At 41.0% G+C, this 14,218-nt stretch overlaps 1 protein-coding gene across 1 annotated transcript in view; it reads left to right on the forward strand.

Annotated features, from left to right (window-relative positions):
* Positions 1-14,218, forward strand: part of LOC149858241 (connector enhancer of kinase suppressor of ras 2-like) — a 762,411-nt gene that overhangs the window by 628,780 nt on the left and 119,413 nt on the right. The window contains exon 16 of the mRNA XM_090059075.1: positions 9,779-9,813. Within this exon, the coding sequence (XP_089915201.1) occupies positions 9,779-9,813 (35 nt within the window). The remainder of the gene's footprint in view (positions 1-9,778; positions 9,814-14,218) is intronic.

Here is a 14,218-nt window from a genome sequence, read left to right on the forward strand (position 1 = left end):
TGTGGGGGTAGCTAGCAGGCAGCACCAACACTGAAGCACCCTGATGCCCCAGACAGCCAGAGCAGCATCTACATGTGCACTGCTGCAGAGTTTTTACTCTGCAGAGTATGTACAAGTACTGTCCTGCTGTGGACTAAATTAATTTACTCCAACCTAATGGGGTGCACATGTAAATGTGCAACATATACTGTGCAGCTGATTAGTCTACTGTGCAGTAAACATCTTGTGTAACACATCCCCCAGTTGATTTATCCCTTGGGTTCACACAGAGGAATTAATTTAATTGAAGCAGCCCATTTTATTATTGATGCTATTCTTTCTGTTCTTTATTTCTATCATTTCTGTATCTAGTTTTGTCTACCTTGAGTAAAGTTCTAGGAAAGAAAATGCTCCATTGGTTAACAAGTAGACTGGGAAACAGTTAAATGGGCTAAATGAGTTTTCCATTTTTCAATGTCTAAATTTAATAGCTCTAGAGTGAAGAAGCCTATGAGAAGAAAATCATTCAGTCTTTCAATGTGAATATATTATAGGCTGATGACAGCAGCATGAATGGAATTATTGTAGGCTTTAAAGCTGTATTACTAGGTTGCCTTAGCTGTTGACAGTAATTCTAGGAAAAATCAGGTTGTTTTTTGAGTTTAATAATGCTTTAATTTAATCAGAAACTGCAATATTTATTATTCTGGACTTTGTAGTGATTCTTAACTGATACTTTGTTGCTGATGTGTATGATATGATAATGAATACTTACTCTTTTTATGGATAGCTCCAACAAGTTTTAATTTCTTGTGGACTTTAAATTCTTGTATAGACTTTTATACTCCAGTTTTCTTTAGGGGCAATAAATTCCATTTCCAGTGTTCTCATACTTAAAATGGAAAAGGTGACAGAATTTTATATTCAATGGCTGACTTGTGCATTGTCGCTAATCCTGAAAACAATCATTTCAGACACTGAAATTCCCAACTTTAGGTCAAGGGTAACATTGTTCTTCTGGATGTATGTTTAATCTTGTATAAGATCTTATTGGATCCCACTATGATTGTATCCCTGCTGCACATGGTGCAGCATGCTGACCTGGCCTGATGCCCACCTCAGGCAAGAGCTGGCAGGGTCCTTCCTGAGGTGGTTCATGTGGCATCAGGCCAGATCAGCACCTTCAGCCACATGCAGCAGTGATACAAGCAGTGGTTGATGCCGCTGCCAACACTGCTGGGAGCCACTGACCAATCCATGCATGATCCTGCAGCTGCCTTTTGCAGGTAGCTGCAGGACTCTGTGCGGCAGAGGCATGATCGTGGCCCCCTCCCAGAGTCCCTCAGCTGCCTGGAAAAGGCAGCTGCAGGATCGTTCACAAGTTGGCCAGTGGGTCGCAGAAGTTTCTGCTGCTTGTATCCCTGTAGCATGTGGCACAGGGTGTTGACCTGACCTGATGCATGCCCCGGGCAAGAACTGAGCCAGTCCTGCCCGAGGTAGAGCATGTGGCATCAAGCCAGATCAGCACCCTCAGCCATGTGCAGCAGTGATTGGAGCGGTGGCGGGTACCACTGCCAACATTGCTGGGAGTGGCCGGCCAATGTATGATCCCCGCAAGAGCCGCTCTAATTATAACACTGCCACTTCTCATCTATCAGTGTCACCACAGTTAAAAATGATGGCGGGAGCACCTGAACTAAATCTTGTTTGATGAGCTTTAGTCAAGTGCCCCCACTGCCATTTTTAAGCATGGACACTGGTATATGAAATGCAGGAGGCTTCTGGAGCATAGTAATTGCCATGCTCCAGCAAACTTGATTATTCAAGTCTGTTCCAATGCCCTGTAATTAGAGGGCATTGGAGGAGCCTCCATGCTCATGTACAGGCATCCCTAATGTTTCATATTCATGGCATAAGAAACTTACCCAAACTTACTTTTATCTGTTGCAGAACCAAAAATAAGAATTTAACCCTCCTTAATTCCAAGCCTTGTAATCATTAAGAAAACAATCTGTCTTGGTAAGATGTTTACCATTTCAAAATAAGTACTTTTTATTTGTCTGATAACCTTTGTGCATTATGTGAAACTTCACTTGTTAATTTAGAAACCCAAGAATGACTTTTGTATAGACTGCCAACCACATCCAATTTTATAATGTGCAGCGATACTGCTTTCTTTGCTTTTAAAATAGAATGGTACCATGTATAGGTGTATTCAGTGCACATTTTGCTCTTGAAGGAGACTGAGATTTGCTACTATCTTCTGAAAAGTATTATAGACATGACAAGAGGAATAATTAAGAAAAATGTTGTGTGAGTAGAGCCACTGCAAGAAATACGTTATTGTAAATATCTCCCAATAGCAATCTTTCAAGATTTACTACAGTAAACAGTGAGGAAAGAAGATTAATGAGCCTGGTTGGTACCCAACTCTAATAGATATAGTATACAAAGTCTTACATGTTACATCAGCATAGTATCAAATCAACATCTTTCTGCACTGTGACAGCTTGCAGTACAGGCCTGGGATATTTAAACCCAACCTGAAACTCATCAGAATAGATGTCCTTTTTTTAAAAAAAAAGGTATACTTGCGTTATAATTGAGGTTTTTGTTCCAGTATTTTATCACCTGGACCTGTGTAATAGTGAATTCATAATGTTATAGTAACAAATTCCTAGTTCAGACTCAAGAATCATTTTTGATTTCTATGATTTTCATTATCTTTTGATTCAGTTTTACTTAATATCATTCCTGGCAGAAGGATGATCTTGAATGTATTTATTTATTCCTATTTATTGGGCTACAGACCAATTAATAAAGAAAGTTCTTTGCCCTGAAAAACTTATGACTCCAGTTTATACATGGCATACCAAAGAGCAGCAAACAAACTAAGAAGAATTGTGTGAATGGAGTAAAGGATTGTGTTACGTGATTTTTGCTACTTGAATATTTTAGAGTTTTATTAGTGTCAATATTCTCGTTTTCCTGTTTATGTGTTAATATAGTACATTTATAGCTTGAGGTTGCAAGGGAGGGCTGAAGTTGTTGAGAAGATATTAGCTTAGGAACACTAAGGCCCCCTCTACATGTTACACTTATACAATTAATTGAGACCATCTACATGTGCAAAGTATCTGTCATACCAGCTGAGACCCCCCAGCCCTGGGGTTGCATAAACCAGCCTGCCCCCAGCTGGGAGTGCCTTCATTTGAGGGGCTCCCAGCCACTGGGGCTTGCTTCTTGCTACTGCAGGGGGAGCCTGATATTGGGCTCCCCCTGCACCAGCAATTAGACCTGATGGGATCTAACTCACAGTCCCACAATCACACCTTCTGCCATGCATGTTTGACATTACAGGAGACACAACTGTGTGGATCACACATTAGAACCCGTCATGCCTTTACCTGCATGCGTAGCAGGGGGCCCTGAGTAAAAGAAGTGAATCCTGAGGATTTAAGCACAATGAGGCATATAGATCCTTGAAAGTAAATGCATTGCATATAAACTGCAAACTGATTATTAGATTATGTGAAGTCATGTGTTTCATCAGAAACATGGGAGTATTTAGTGTCATAAATAATGATGAGGATGAAGATGACAGTTATCCACTCTGAGGAGCGCTTTGATGAATAATCCTCATCAAATTCTGTGAGATTGCTTATATGAGGAAGTGCTTGTCAAGTTAGGTAAAGTTTGCAGAATTTTGCCTCTAATTTATTAAATACAATTTAAGGCACTTATAAAACACAATAACAATGAAGCACGTTGAGAACTTTTCAACATATCTAGTATGTGCTGGCTTTACTACTATTACCATTGTAGAATGATTAAATCAGAAATGACTACGTTTAGTTTATTTTGTTCATTTGGTTGAATATGCCATATGAATGATTTAACCATCTTTCACAAGGAAGTGCACACTGGATAGCTTGAAAATGCAGGCCATGTTACACAGCAATCTTTTGGTAATGTTATATATGAATAGTACAAATAATATAGATTTAATATATGTTCAACCACTAATAGTTGAAATTATTTCTTTATGATTAAATAAATTAATTTGACAAATAGGCATATTTTCCTTTGAGTTGTCCTTCTTAGCCACATTCTACCTATGCAGCAAGTTCTCTCTCTGAGTCTTGGATAAATTATTTTCAGGCATGCAAACTCAGAAAAAAAAACACATGTAAATCATAATCAGAGTAACTTACTGTTAATTTTTTTCAGTTAAAAATAGAATTACAGTAAAAGCATTTGGTAAGATATATAGCATAAAAGCATGCATATGTATATCCTAAATATCAAACAGTACCTTGAGAAATCAAGTCTTAAATGACAAATACAATTACCAAGGGTATGTGTGTGTAAATCTGTTCTGCTTGTGTTATACTAATATTATTCCATGTGACTTAGTTGTGAGATATGACTTTGCTGTATATAAATTACAATGTAATTTAATACTTACTTTATGAACCATAAATTATATTTATAACAGCACTTCGACCTTGATGAGTCCAGCTCATATTGTTAGGTACTTGTGAAGCTATAAAAATATCTACAAGTAGGTGTGGGTTCAAAATTGTTCTTAAAAGTCTAGTTTGTTCTTTGGTTCCACTGATCTAGTGAAAGGCAGAACCGACTTTACAACTGTTTTTACAACTTTCTACTGCACTAGAAGGGAGTTGTAGAAGAGAACTCTGCCCAGGAGGCACTGGCCTAGATTGTGTGCTGAAGCTAAACAGTGCTTAGCATAGCTCAAGAAGTCAGGCCCAAGTTGCCTATAGGCCCGTTTTGTAGCCCCTGGATTTCAGAACCAGTGAAGGACTAGTCTGGTTCCAATATAAGTTAGAACAATCTGAAGTCAAGTTTAACTAATGTCTGACTTTCTGTCAGACATTATATAAATATAATTTATGGTTCATAGGTGCTAAGTCCATGGAGGTCTGAGGGCCCTGACCCCCCCTCTTAGGAAAAGGGCAAGGTGACCACCCATCCCTAAGTTGGCAGGACAGTCCCAAAATGGAACATCAGGTTCTTGTCCCAGGCTGTATGACCCCAGGACAGCATTTGTCCTGGCTTCCCAGTATTGTTTTAGGATCCAGGTTTTCCATTCACCTTGGAAACCACAAGAAATGAAGATTTTCCCTTCAGAGTTCCAGCCTGCAAGAAGCTGCAGGGAGTTGGATACAGGGGGTGCCATGTGCAAGTGTGTGCGCATACACATGCACGTGGCCAGGAATACAGCTCCCAATAGTGATGAAGAACAGCTCCCCCAGCTGCCTGCAGGTAAGTCTGTGGGTGGGAGGAGATTGAAACCCCCACAGTGAGAGAGGGATTGGGGCAGGGGTTGGGCCTGGGGTTGCTGCCCAGCGAGAGCAGTGCATGAGGCCTAGGGTTGGGGAAGGAGGTGAGGGGGGTTGCTCTTTGCTGCTGCATGCACTCCTGGGGAAGGGAGTATGGGGGACATGTACCACCCAGATTTATACTTGGGGAAAAGACAGATGCAGGCTGACCTTGGGTCCCCTGCCCTGGTGCCCTCCTTCTGAGAGTCCCATGTCAGTTGTATCACCATGGCAAGGCAGCAGCAGGGGTGGCAGCATGGAGGTGTGCCCCCTATTGCTGCTGAGCAGGCAGAGGGTGCCTCACCATGGTAGCATGGCTTGCTCAGGGCTCCCAGGGGGAGGGCAGCAAGGTGGGGAGCCTTGAGTCCACAGTAGGCAGCCTGCTAGACTAGGAATTCTCAAGTTAGCTCACGGGGGTAGTGAAGTCAAAGCATGTGGTCGTCATGGGGGACCTGAACTTTCCAGACATCTGCTGGGAAGAGCAGTCAGCCAGGTCTGACTGCTCACGTAAGTTCCTAGCCAGAATGCAGGGCCTCCATCTAACCCAGGAGGTGCACAGCCCCACCAGGGGAGACACCTTTGTGGACCTGGTCCTGGCCACGAGTGAGGACCTGGTGAGGGGGCTGTGGGTGCTTGACTACCTTGACGATCCTCCAAGCCCGAAGGGAGGTAATCCCAACACAAATCAAAGGGAGCAGGAGGGCACATAAGCCCCCATGGCTCACCAAAAGCATCCAGGAATGTCTCCTAGCTAAAAGGGAGGCGTACGCCCAATGGAAGGGAGGGGCCATCACCAGGGAGGACTATACTGCAGTTGCTTGGGGATGCAGGAGGGCAGTCAGGAAGGCCAAGGCAGAGATAGAACTGGGACTAGCTTTCCAGATCAAGGACAACAAGAAGTCCTTTTTTAAATACATGGGGGGGCAAAAAGAAGGTTCCAGGTAACATGGGGCCCCTGCAGGACACGCTAGGAAATTTGGTCGTCACACCAGATGACAAACCCAACATATTTAACAATTTCTTTGCCTCCATTTTCCTAAGCAGGGACCAGAACAGTAGCCCCCCCGGGCCCCCCTTAGATCCCAGAGGAGGCATACCTAGGCTAAGGATTAGTGAGGAACTAGTTAGGGAACTTCTGGAAGGACTGGATGTATTCAAATCAGCTGGTCCAGATGATCTCCAACCTCAACTACTGAGGGAATTGGCTGAGGTCATTGTGTGACCGCTGGCATGGCTTTATGAGCACTCGTGGTGCTCTGGTGTGGTGCCAGAGGACTGGAAGAGGGCCAATGTAGTTCCCATCTTCACAAAGGGGAGGAAGGAGGACCCGGGGAACTATAGGCCAGTTAGTCTTACCTCGATCCTGAGCAAGCTTTTTGAGAAAATTATTCTGGTGCATATCCACGAGGGGCCAGCAGGGGAGATTATGTTTAGGAACAACCAGCACAGATTCATTAGCGGCAGGTCCTGTCAGACCAACCTGGTGGCCTTCTATGACCAGATCACCAAATCCTTAGACACAGGGGTAGCAGTGGACATAGTCTTCCTGGACTTTCGGAAGGCCTTGGACACTGTCTCTCACCCCATTCTCATTAAGAAACTGGGGGACTGTGGTGGATATGTCATTTTCGGCTTGGAGGGATGTGGGCAGTGGGGTTCCTCAGGGCTCGGTCCTCAACATCTTCATCAGTGACTTGGATGAGGGGGTAAAAAGCACCCTGTTCAAATTTGCTGATGACACTAAGATGTGGGGGGATGTGGGCACACTAGATGAGAGGAATAGGCTGCAATCAGACTTAGGTTACAGGGGTAGGCAGATGAGACTAGGATGGGATTCAACACCAACAAGTGCAAAGTGATGCACCTGGGGAGGAACAACCGGCACCATACCTACAGGTTGGAGAACTCCCTTCTTGTCAGTACAGAGACAGAAAAGGATCTTGGAGTCATCATTGATGCCAAGATGAACATGGGCCGGCAGTGTGGGGATGCAGTTAGGAAGGCCAACCGTACCTTGTCATGCATCCACAGATGCATCTCAAACAGGTCGAAGGAGGTGATCCTCCCCCTCTATGTGGCACTGGTCAGGCCGCAGCTGGAGTACTGTGTCCAGTTCTGGGCACCGCACTTCAAGGGGGATGTGGACAACATGGAGAGGGTCCAGAGGAGGGCCACTCGCATGATCGGGGCAGCAGGGCAGGCCCTACGAGGAGAGGCTACGGGACCTGAACCTGTTCAGCCTCCACAAGAGAAGGCTGAGGGGGGATCTAGTGACCTGTTACAAACCAGTCAGAGGGGGCCAGCAGGCACTGGGGGAGTCCCTGTTCCCCCGAGCACTGCCAGGAGTGACCAGGAATAATGGTCACAAGCTGGCAGAGGGTAGATTTAGATTAGATATGAGGAGGCGCTACTTCACGGTCAGGGCGGCTAGGATCTGGAACCAACTTCCAACCAAAGTGGTGCTAGCTCCTACCCTGGGGGTCTTTAAGAGGAGGCTAGTTGTATACCTTGCTGGGGTTGTTTGACCCCAGTTCTCTTTCCTGCCATGGCAGGGGGTCAGACTCGGTGATCTGCTCAGGTCCCTTCTGACCCTAGAAACTATGAAACTATGACAGGGGGTAGAGTGAGTGAGGCCTAGTGAGAGGGGGCAGTGTGATTGAGTGAGTGGAAGAGGCCCAACATGAGGCAGAGTTTGGCTCAGATTCTGGCCAGAACATTTATAATCATGGATGCTATCTACAAGTCATGAGCCACAGAGTAGGGAAGGTTTGGAGCTGCAGATATCACCCTTGACACCAGAGATTCAAAATGGGCAGCCTCCAATCTAAGTACCCTCTTTATTATTTACCAACAAGCCATGGCAGACGAGTTAGGCAGGTGGCATGTTCACAGACAGAAGGCAAGCCGGTGCTAGCACCAGGCCTGCATGTTTACCTTGTCACATTATGCCATGGCCCAAAAAGGCCATTCCACTAGCTGAGAATTACTGAAGGGCAAAAGTGTAGAGGCACTAGGGCTATCTCCTAATGAGAGGAGAGGCCTAGCACAAAGACATTGCATCGTTGGTGAAACCCCAAGGAGATTCTCTTTTACACAGAACTTAAACAGGCTGTCCAGACTCATTAGTCAGAATCTGGCCCATAATGCCTGTAGAAGTCTAAGGAGACAAAACTGAAGAGATGTGCATCCTAGTTATACTTGTATAAATTGGGGTAACTGTCAATTCACTAAATTTACTGCAGATTTACACTTTAATAATAGATCTGAGAGTCTGATCCAACATGTACAAAGATTTTTGGTAAAAAAGAAAAGAGAATTTGGCCAATTACAAATTTACAAAAAAATTATTTGAAGCTTTGCGTAATTTCAATATAGAAACAACTTCTTCTACACATAGCGTTGGTGTTTTTGTATGCATGAGCCCTTCAACTTTTTATTGATATTTTGAATAACACTTTTGAATGTAAATCCCTTAAATAATGTGTCATTTAAAAATTGTCATGGAAATGTAGACTCATAGCTTAGATGATTAAAGAGAACCAGCAGACTTCCTGTTTGTACACTTGAAATATATAGCTAGTGTTATGACTAACCTAAAATCTCTCTTTTATGAACCTGAATGTGCTAGATATTTTTATGCTAAAGCTATAATATATCAATGTTAAGATATATACACATTTTACTATAAAGAAAATCCAAAATTAAAAAACCCCAAAAAAGTTCCTAGCATTTCATGTTTGCAATTGTTATTGACCAAATCAGAAACATTTCAGAGTGCTTAAAAAAAATTACATGTTTTTCTGTTTAGAAATATACAAATGGGATGCACGTTTGTGGTTTTAAACTTATTGGTAGATTTCATAAAAGACATGTCTTACTGCTTTATCAGTTAATGAGAAAACTTTGCATCCCTCAGAGAAATTTGATTTAAATTCATCATTAAAACTGTCTACAAATTTTCTTTTTTATCTATGGATTTCCTGTTTCTGCCAAAACAGCATTTATCAATATCTCCCATTGATGATATTAGTGCAGCAAAGATAGGTCAACTGAGAGTCTCCTTCTTTTCCTTAGAATCCTTTCCATAAAATTGAATATGAAATGCAAATATTCTGGTGTATGCCTGATATATGGTATTTGCCACATTTTAAAGGAAATATAATTATTTGGCTTTTAAGTACTATTACATATTCTAAAGGTCTTTGATTATAACATCAGCAGCAGTTAGTGTTCATTTTATAAATGTGGATTTTTAAAACCATTGCATTTGTTATGAATTTGTTTCCAGTTAAAGTTAAATGTATTTTCAGTTTCCTTCCCTGTGCAGTTACCGAGTGATTATCGTGGTTTATTGCTATGATCTCATTTTCCTGCAGATAGCATCGTCTTCAACACACCAAGGAAGTTGGTTTTTTTAACTGAGCACTAAATGTTACTTTCTGTTTTTTCTACAGAGAGCAGGGGAGACAATCGGTGGGGATTCTGAAAGGTAATAATTTTGTCACCTTGTACTTGAAAGTATACATACCTACTGAATTCCATATTAATTATGTTTTTAAGGAATTCATATGTACTTTTCCTCTTTCTATGTTTTCTTGTGTGGTGGGAGGGAAGGTACAAGTAATTTGCAGCCTTTATTGAGAAAAGCTTTGATATCAGTGATTTTATTGCATAACTTCTTCACTTGCTGATTATAGCAAGTATGAAGATAATTTTTTGATTTATAAAAGTTTTCTTGATTTTTTCCTGTGATTAAAATGGTTTCAGATATCAATTAAATAAATTTAAACTTTAATAAAAAGTTAACAGAGCAAACATCTTTCACTTTCTCTCTTCGTTAGTAGGCATTAGTATGTCCAAAGCAGTTTGAAGATGAAACAGGCCATGTAAATATTGAGTATTACTATTTTTGGAAATCAACTGCAGGCAGTAGTCCCTCTGTGATTATTTTTGTTCTATCAGCATTTAAAAATTGTTAATCCTGGCTGTATAAAAAATGTTAAGTACTATTTATCTTTTGGCATGCCTTTAATAAATACTGGGGAGGAGCAATCCCTGTTCAGTTAATTCTTTAGGGTTTGTATATAGTCAAACAGTACCAAGAAACATAAATACTAGTGATACTATTTTTATTCATTTATAATAAGTGTGTTAAGTACACACAAAATACATTGCAAACTACATCCAAAACAATTCATTAAAGAGCACTTAATTTGTGAAGCCAAACATTCAAATATTATGAAGTGCTAGAATTGAGATTATTTGTGTGAATTTGCTTGGGATCCCCAGATGTTTATGATGGAGCCTTTAAATATTTGTCTGTAACTGTGAGTGTCCAAGATGAAATGTTTGGGCCCCGGTTTTTCAGAATAGAAAACATTTTTATAACAGTTGCTGTGCTCGGTTCCAGTCAACCTCAGTGTCTGCTATGGATACTTAGCTGCAAGTCTGTCTTCAACTATCTCACCATAAGCACGCAAAAATGAAAAACATTTAATTATTCTACAAATGTGAACATTTTTTATTAAAAGTTTATCTTAAGTGGTTAAGCTTGAAAACACATTAGAACCCTGTAGCAAAGGCAGAGATAAAACTCAGTCCTTTAGGGTGATATTCAACCTCCTTAAATAGGAGACCTTTTTTTCTCCGTTGAAATCCACTACCTCATGAATTACATAGTTTCCAGCTTCTTAAACAAATTGAGCAGACTACAGTCTCACTCACCAGATAATCTTAATTCACTCCTAGAGAACCATCCAGTGTGTCTACTGAATGATGCAAGGGTCATTAATTAAGACTGCATCATAATGTATATGCACCCTGAAAGGCTAAATTAATGTTTCATAGCCAACGTTAATTCAGGGATTTCTTAACTTTTCTGTGTTTAACTTTGCCACTTTAGTGTTCCCTTTTTAACAGTAATGTAAAATTCCTAAAATTTCAGTATAAAACAATAATTCCTCAAAAACTCACCCCTGGAAAGAGGTTGCTCCTAACTTTGTTCAGCAGTACAGTTTATACCTAACTTTTGATTTACAGCACATCCCGCCATCACCTGAGTTGAGAAAGTAATTAGTGATAGTAGCAGGCAATTGTCCTCTGGCAGTCACCTGTGTGCATCAGCACCGTGGAAAAGGAGACATGCTTCGCCAATGGGTTCCACAGCTGTTTGTGGCATTTTTTATTCAACCCAGGTTTTGGAGAAGTGGTCTACAGTCATGCTATCACCTGTCCCCTCTACTATTATACTCTCCATCCTAACAGCCTTCTCTCTCCACTCCTGTCTTTCCCCTGTTCTTTTCCAGGACATGGACATACATGTAACATTGATCATTTCACCCTCTGCTCTTATCCGTGGTGCCCCACTCCTTTCTTCCCTTGCTCCCGTGCACTTGCAACTGCGATCCCAGAGATGGCCTACCTACCTATGAGCTTTTGCTCCACTTTCCCTTTGGTTCTCCCCGACTCCTAGTATAACTTTGCTCAGATCCCTGTCCTGCGCCCTTCACCCTTCATACCTACGTATCCCCATTCTGCTCCTATCCTTACAACTTCCTCCTCAGTTACTGTACCGTTTTGTTTCCTCACAGCTTCTGGAACCTGCATTGTTTGTCCTTCTGTCCTCACCACCATTTTTCATCCATCCCTCTGCACTTCTGCTGCTTCCTCCCCCATTCTTCCTTCTGCCTGGATGCTAGCAAGAGAAATACTGAGAGCACAAAAGAGAGGCTCCTTTCTCTCAGTTCCTGTTTCCAGCACCATAGTAGCCTGAATGAATTGTTGCAGGAAAAGTTTTGTTCAGTCCCAAAATGAAGCATTCCTAGTCATTCTGTGAGGATAGCACATGCGTAATCTGACAGAGATCTAGAAGAAGCAAGGGTTTCATCACTGAAGTTGACTGGTTCATCCCCTTGCTTCTTCTAGATCTCTGTCAGATTACGCATGCGCTATCCTCACAGAATGACTAGGAATGCTTCATTTTGGGACTGAGGATGCTCAAGGAATATGACATCTTTAAAACAATGATCTGCCAAACACTAACAAGTATCTTTTAAGCATGTTAGCAGAGAGAGGTCATTAATCATATTAGTGTGGACCCAGGCAGAAGGCAAGGTAGATTTTTGCACCTTTAAAAACTAACTAAATCAAAGATGTATAGTATAAGTTTTACAAAACCTTGGCTAGGAGTGAGACAGCATGTATAGGACCATATACGAACCCATTTATGAAAGCTCAGGCTATACATCTCTGATTAAGTTAATCTGTGAATGTGTAGATATGCCCTGTTTCCCCCCTACATTCATATTTTAACTTGCTGAACAATTTTAACTGCATCATTTAAAAAAAATTGGGCTGGAACAAACAGTCATTAGAAGCTATTCTGCTTGGCTAGCCAAATCACTTAGAATAATAGGGTAAAGGAACAGTTATAGTACAGCTTAAAACAGTAACCTTGCTTATCTTTGCTGATGTGCTCTCATAAAAAACAGTGCTTTCTGTTTGGCGACTATCAATAGCTACTGATTGGTGTTCATCTAAAAATAGTTTTAATCACAACCTCAGTACATACTGCATAGTTAATGAAGAATTATGGCATTATTGTAGTCATGGATGGATTTAGGATTTCCAAACTGGGGTGCAGATGGTGCAGCACATCATCACAGAAAACACAAAACATTTTTCTCCAGTTAAAGAGAAACTAGAAACTTTACTAATATGCTAGGGAGCTAGTGCTATAGTTTTCAGTTTAAGATTAAAGCAAAAACAAATATAATTATTGTAAGGTACACTCATTTGCTAGATTATATATAGTTTTTAAAAAAACCCAAAAACAAACCAGGTAAAAAAACACTCAAATAGTCATAAGATATTGTGTCCTTAGTCCAGAAGTGATTGCAGTTAAAGGTATGTTTCTTATTGAGATTCATAAAACAAAATCTAGCCTTCTTGAGTGCCTTGATAGTGCCTCCAATACCTAACTGTCAGTCATTTCTACACCTGAGTTAAAATTACCACACCTGAGTTAGGTTTTTTTGGCTAGAAACAGTCTGCAGGGCTGTGAAATAGAAGAGAGACATTAGCAGAAATGGCTAACGGACAACAAAATTGCAGATAGTTTGAATAGTGGAAAATCAGGACCATTAAAAGGATAGAAGTTCATTAACACCTGTGGAATGAAGAGAGATTAGCTTGAATCAAGAAAACAGAAATGCTCTGCCCTTCCCCGAACTTGATTTTAAAATTTGGTTGCAGCAGCTGTACCGCTGTACTTCCTCCCTCCTCCCTCCCACTTTGCCCTCACCCCATCTTTCCCTGATTGCAATTAATAACCAAGGAGAAATGAGGGAACAGATATTTTGTAAAATTCTTTCTTTACCTGGACAGTATTTTCTCATTTTTGCATGTAAGTTTATGTGTAACAGTAGTACACAGTACAGCCAAGCTTTAAACTGTCTAGCTTAGGTACCAGCAGCTGTCTGATTGTCACAGTATGGGATGATGCAAAAAGTGCGAACTGTAACCAAGAAGCCAGGAAAATACTTGGATGATTAGCTTACACAGAGCTGTGGGCTCTGATATCTGGACTGCTATCAGTGCTTGAATTAGAGTAAAGCTAGCTCAGATATGTCTACACTACATTGCATTCATGTTCTGAAGTATAACTATATCTCAAGAAATATAAAGAGTACCATTGCCATTTAATATTTTTCTCTTAAAAACTAGTAACAAAAATCTATACAAGATACAGCACCTTTCCTTACAAATATATTAATTTGTACAATGTAATTTTAAGTCAGTGGAGTTAAACCTATGATGAATTTGGTCCCTTTTCTCTATACTTTAATGGGCTTTACTTCATCACTTTTAAGTTAGTGCTTCAGTCAAAGATCCAT

Source organism: Crocodylus siamensis, chromosome 8 (genome assembly GCF_052110815.1).
Source record: "Crocodylus siamensis isolate JL-2025a chromosome 8, ASM5211081v1, whole genome shotgun sequence".
Classification (NCBI taxonomy): Eukaryota; Metazoa; Chordata; order Crocodylia; family Crocodylidae; genus Crocodylus; species Crocodylus siamensis.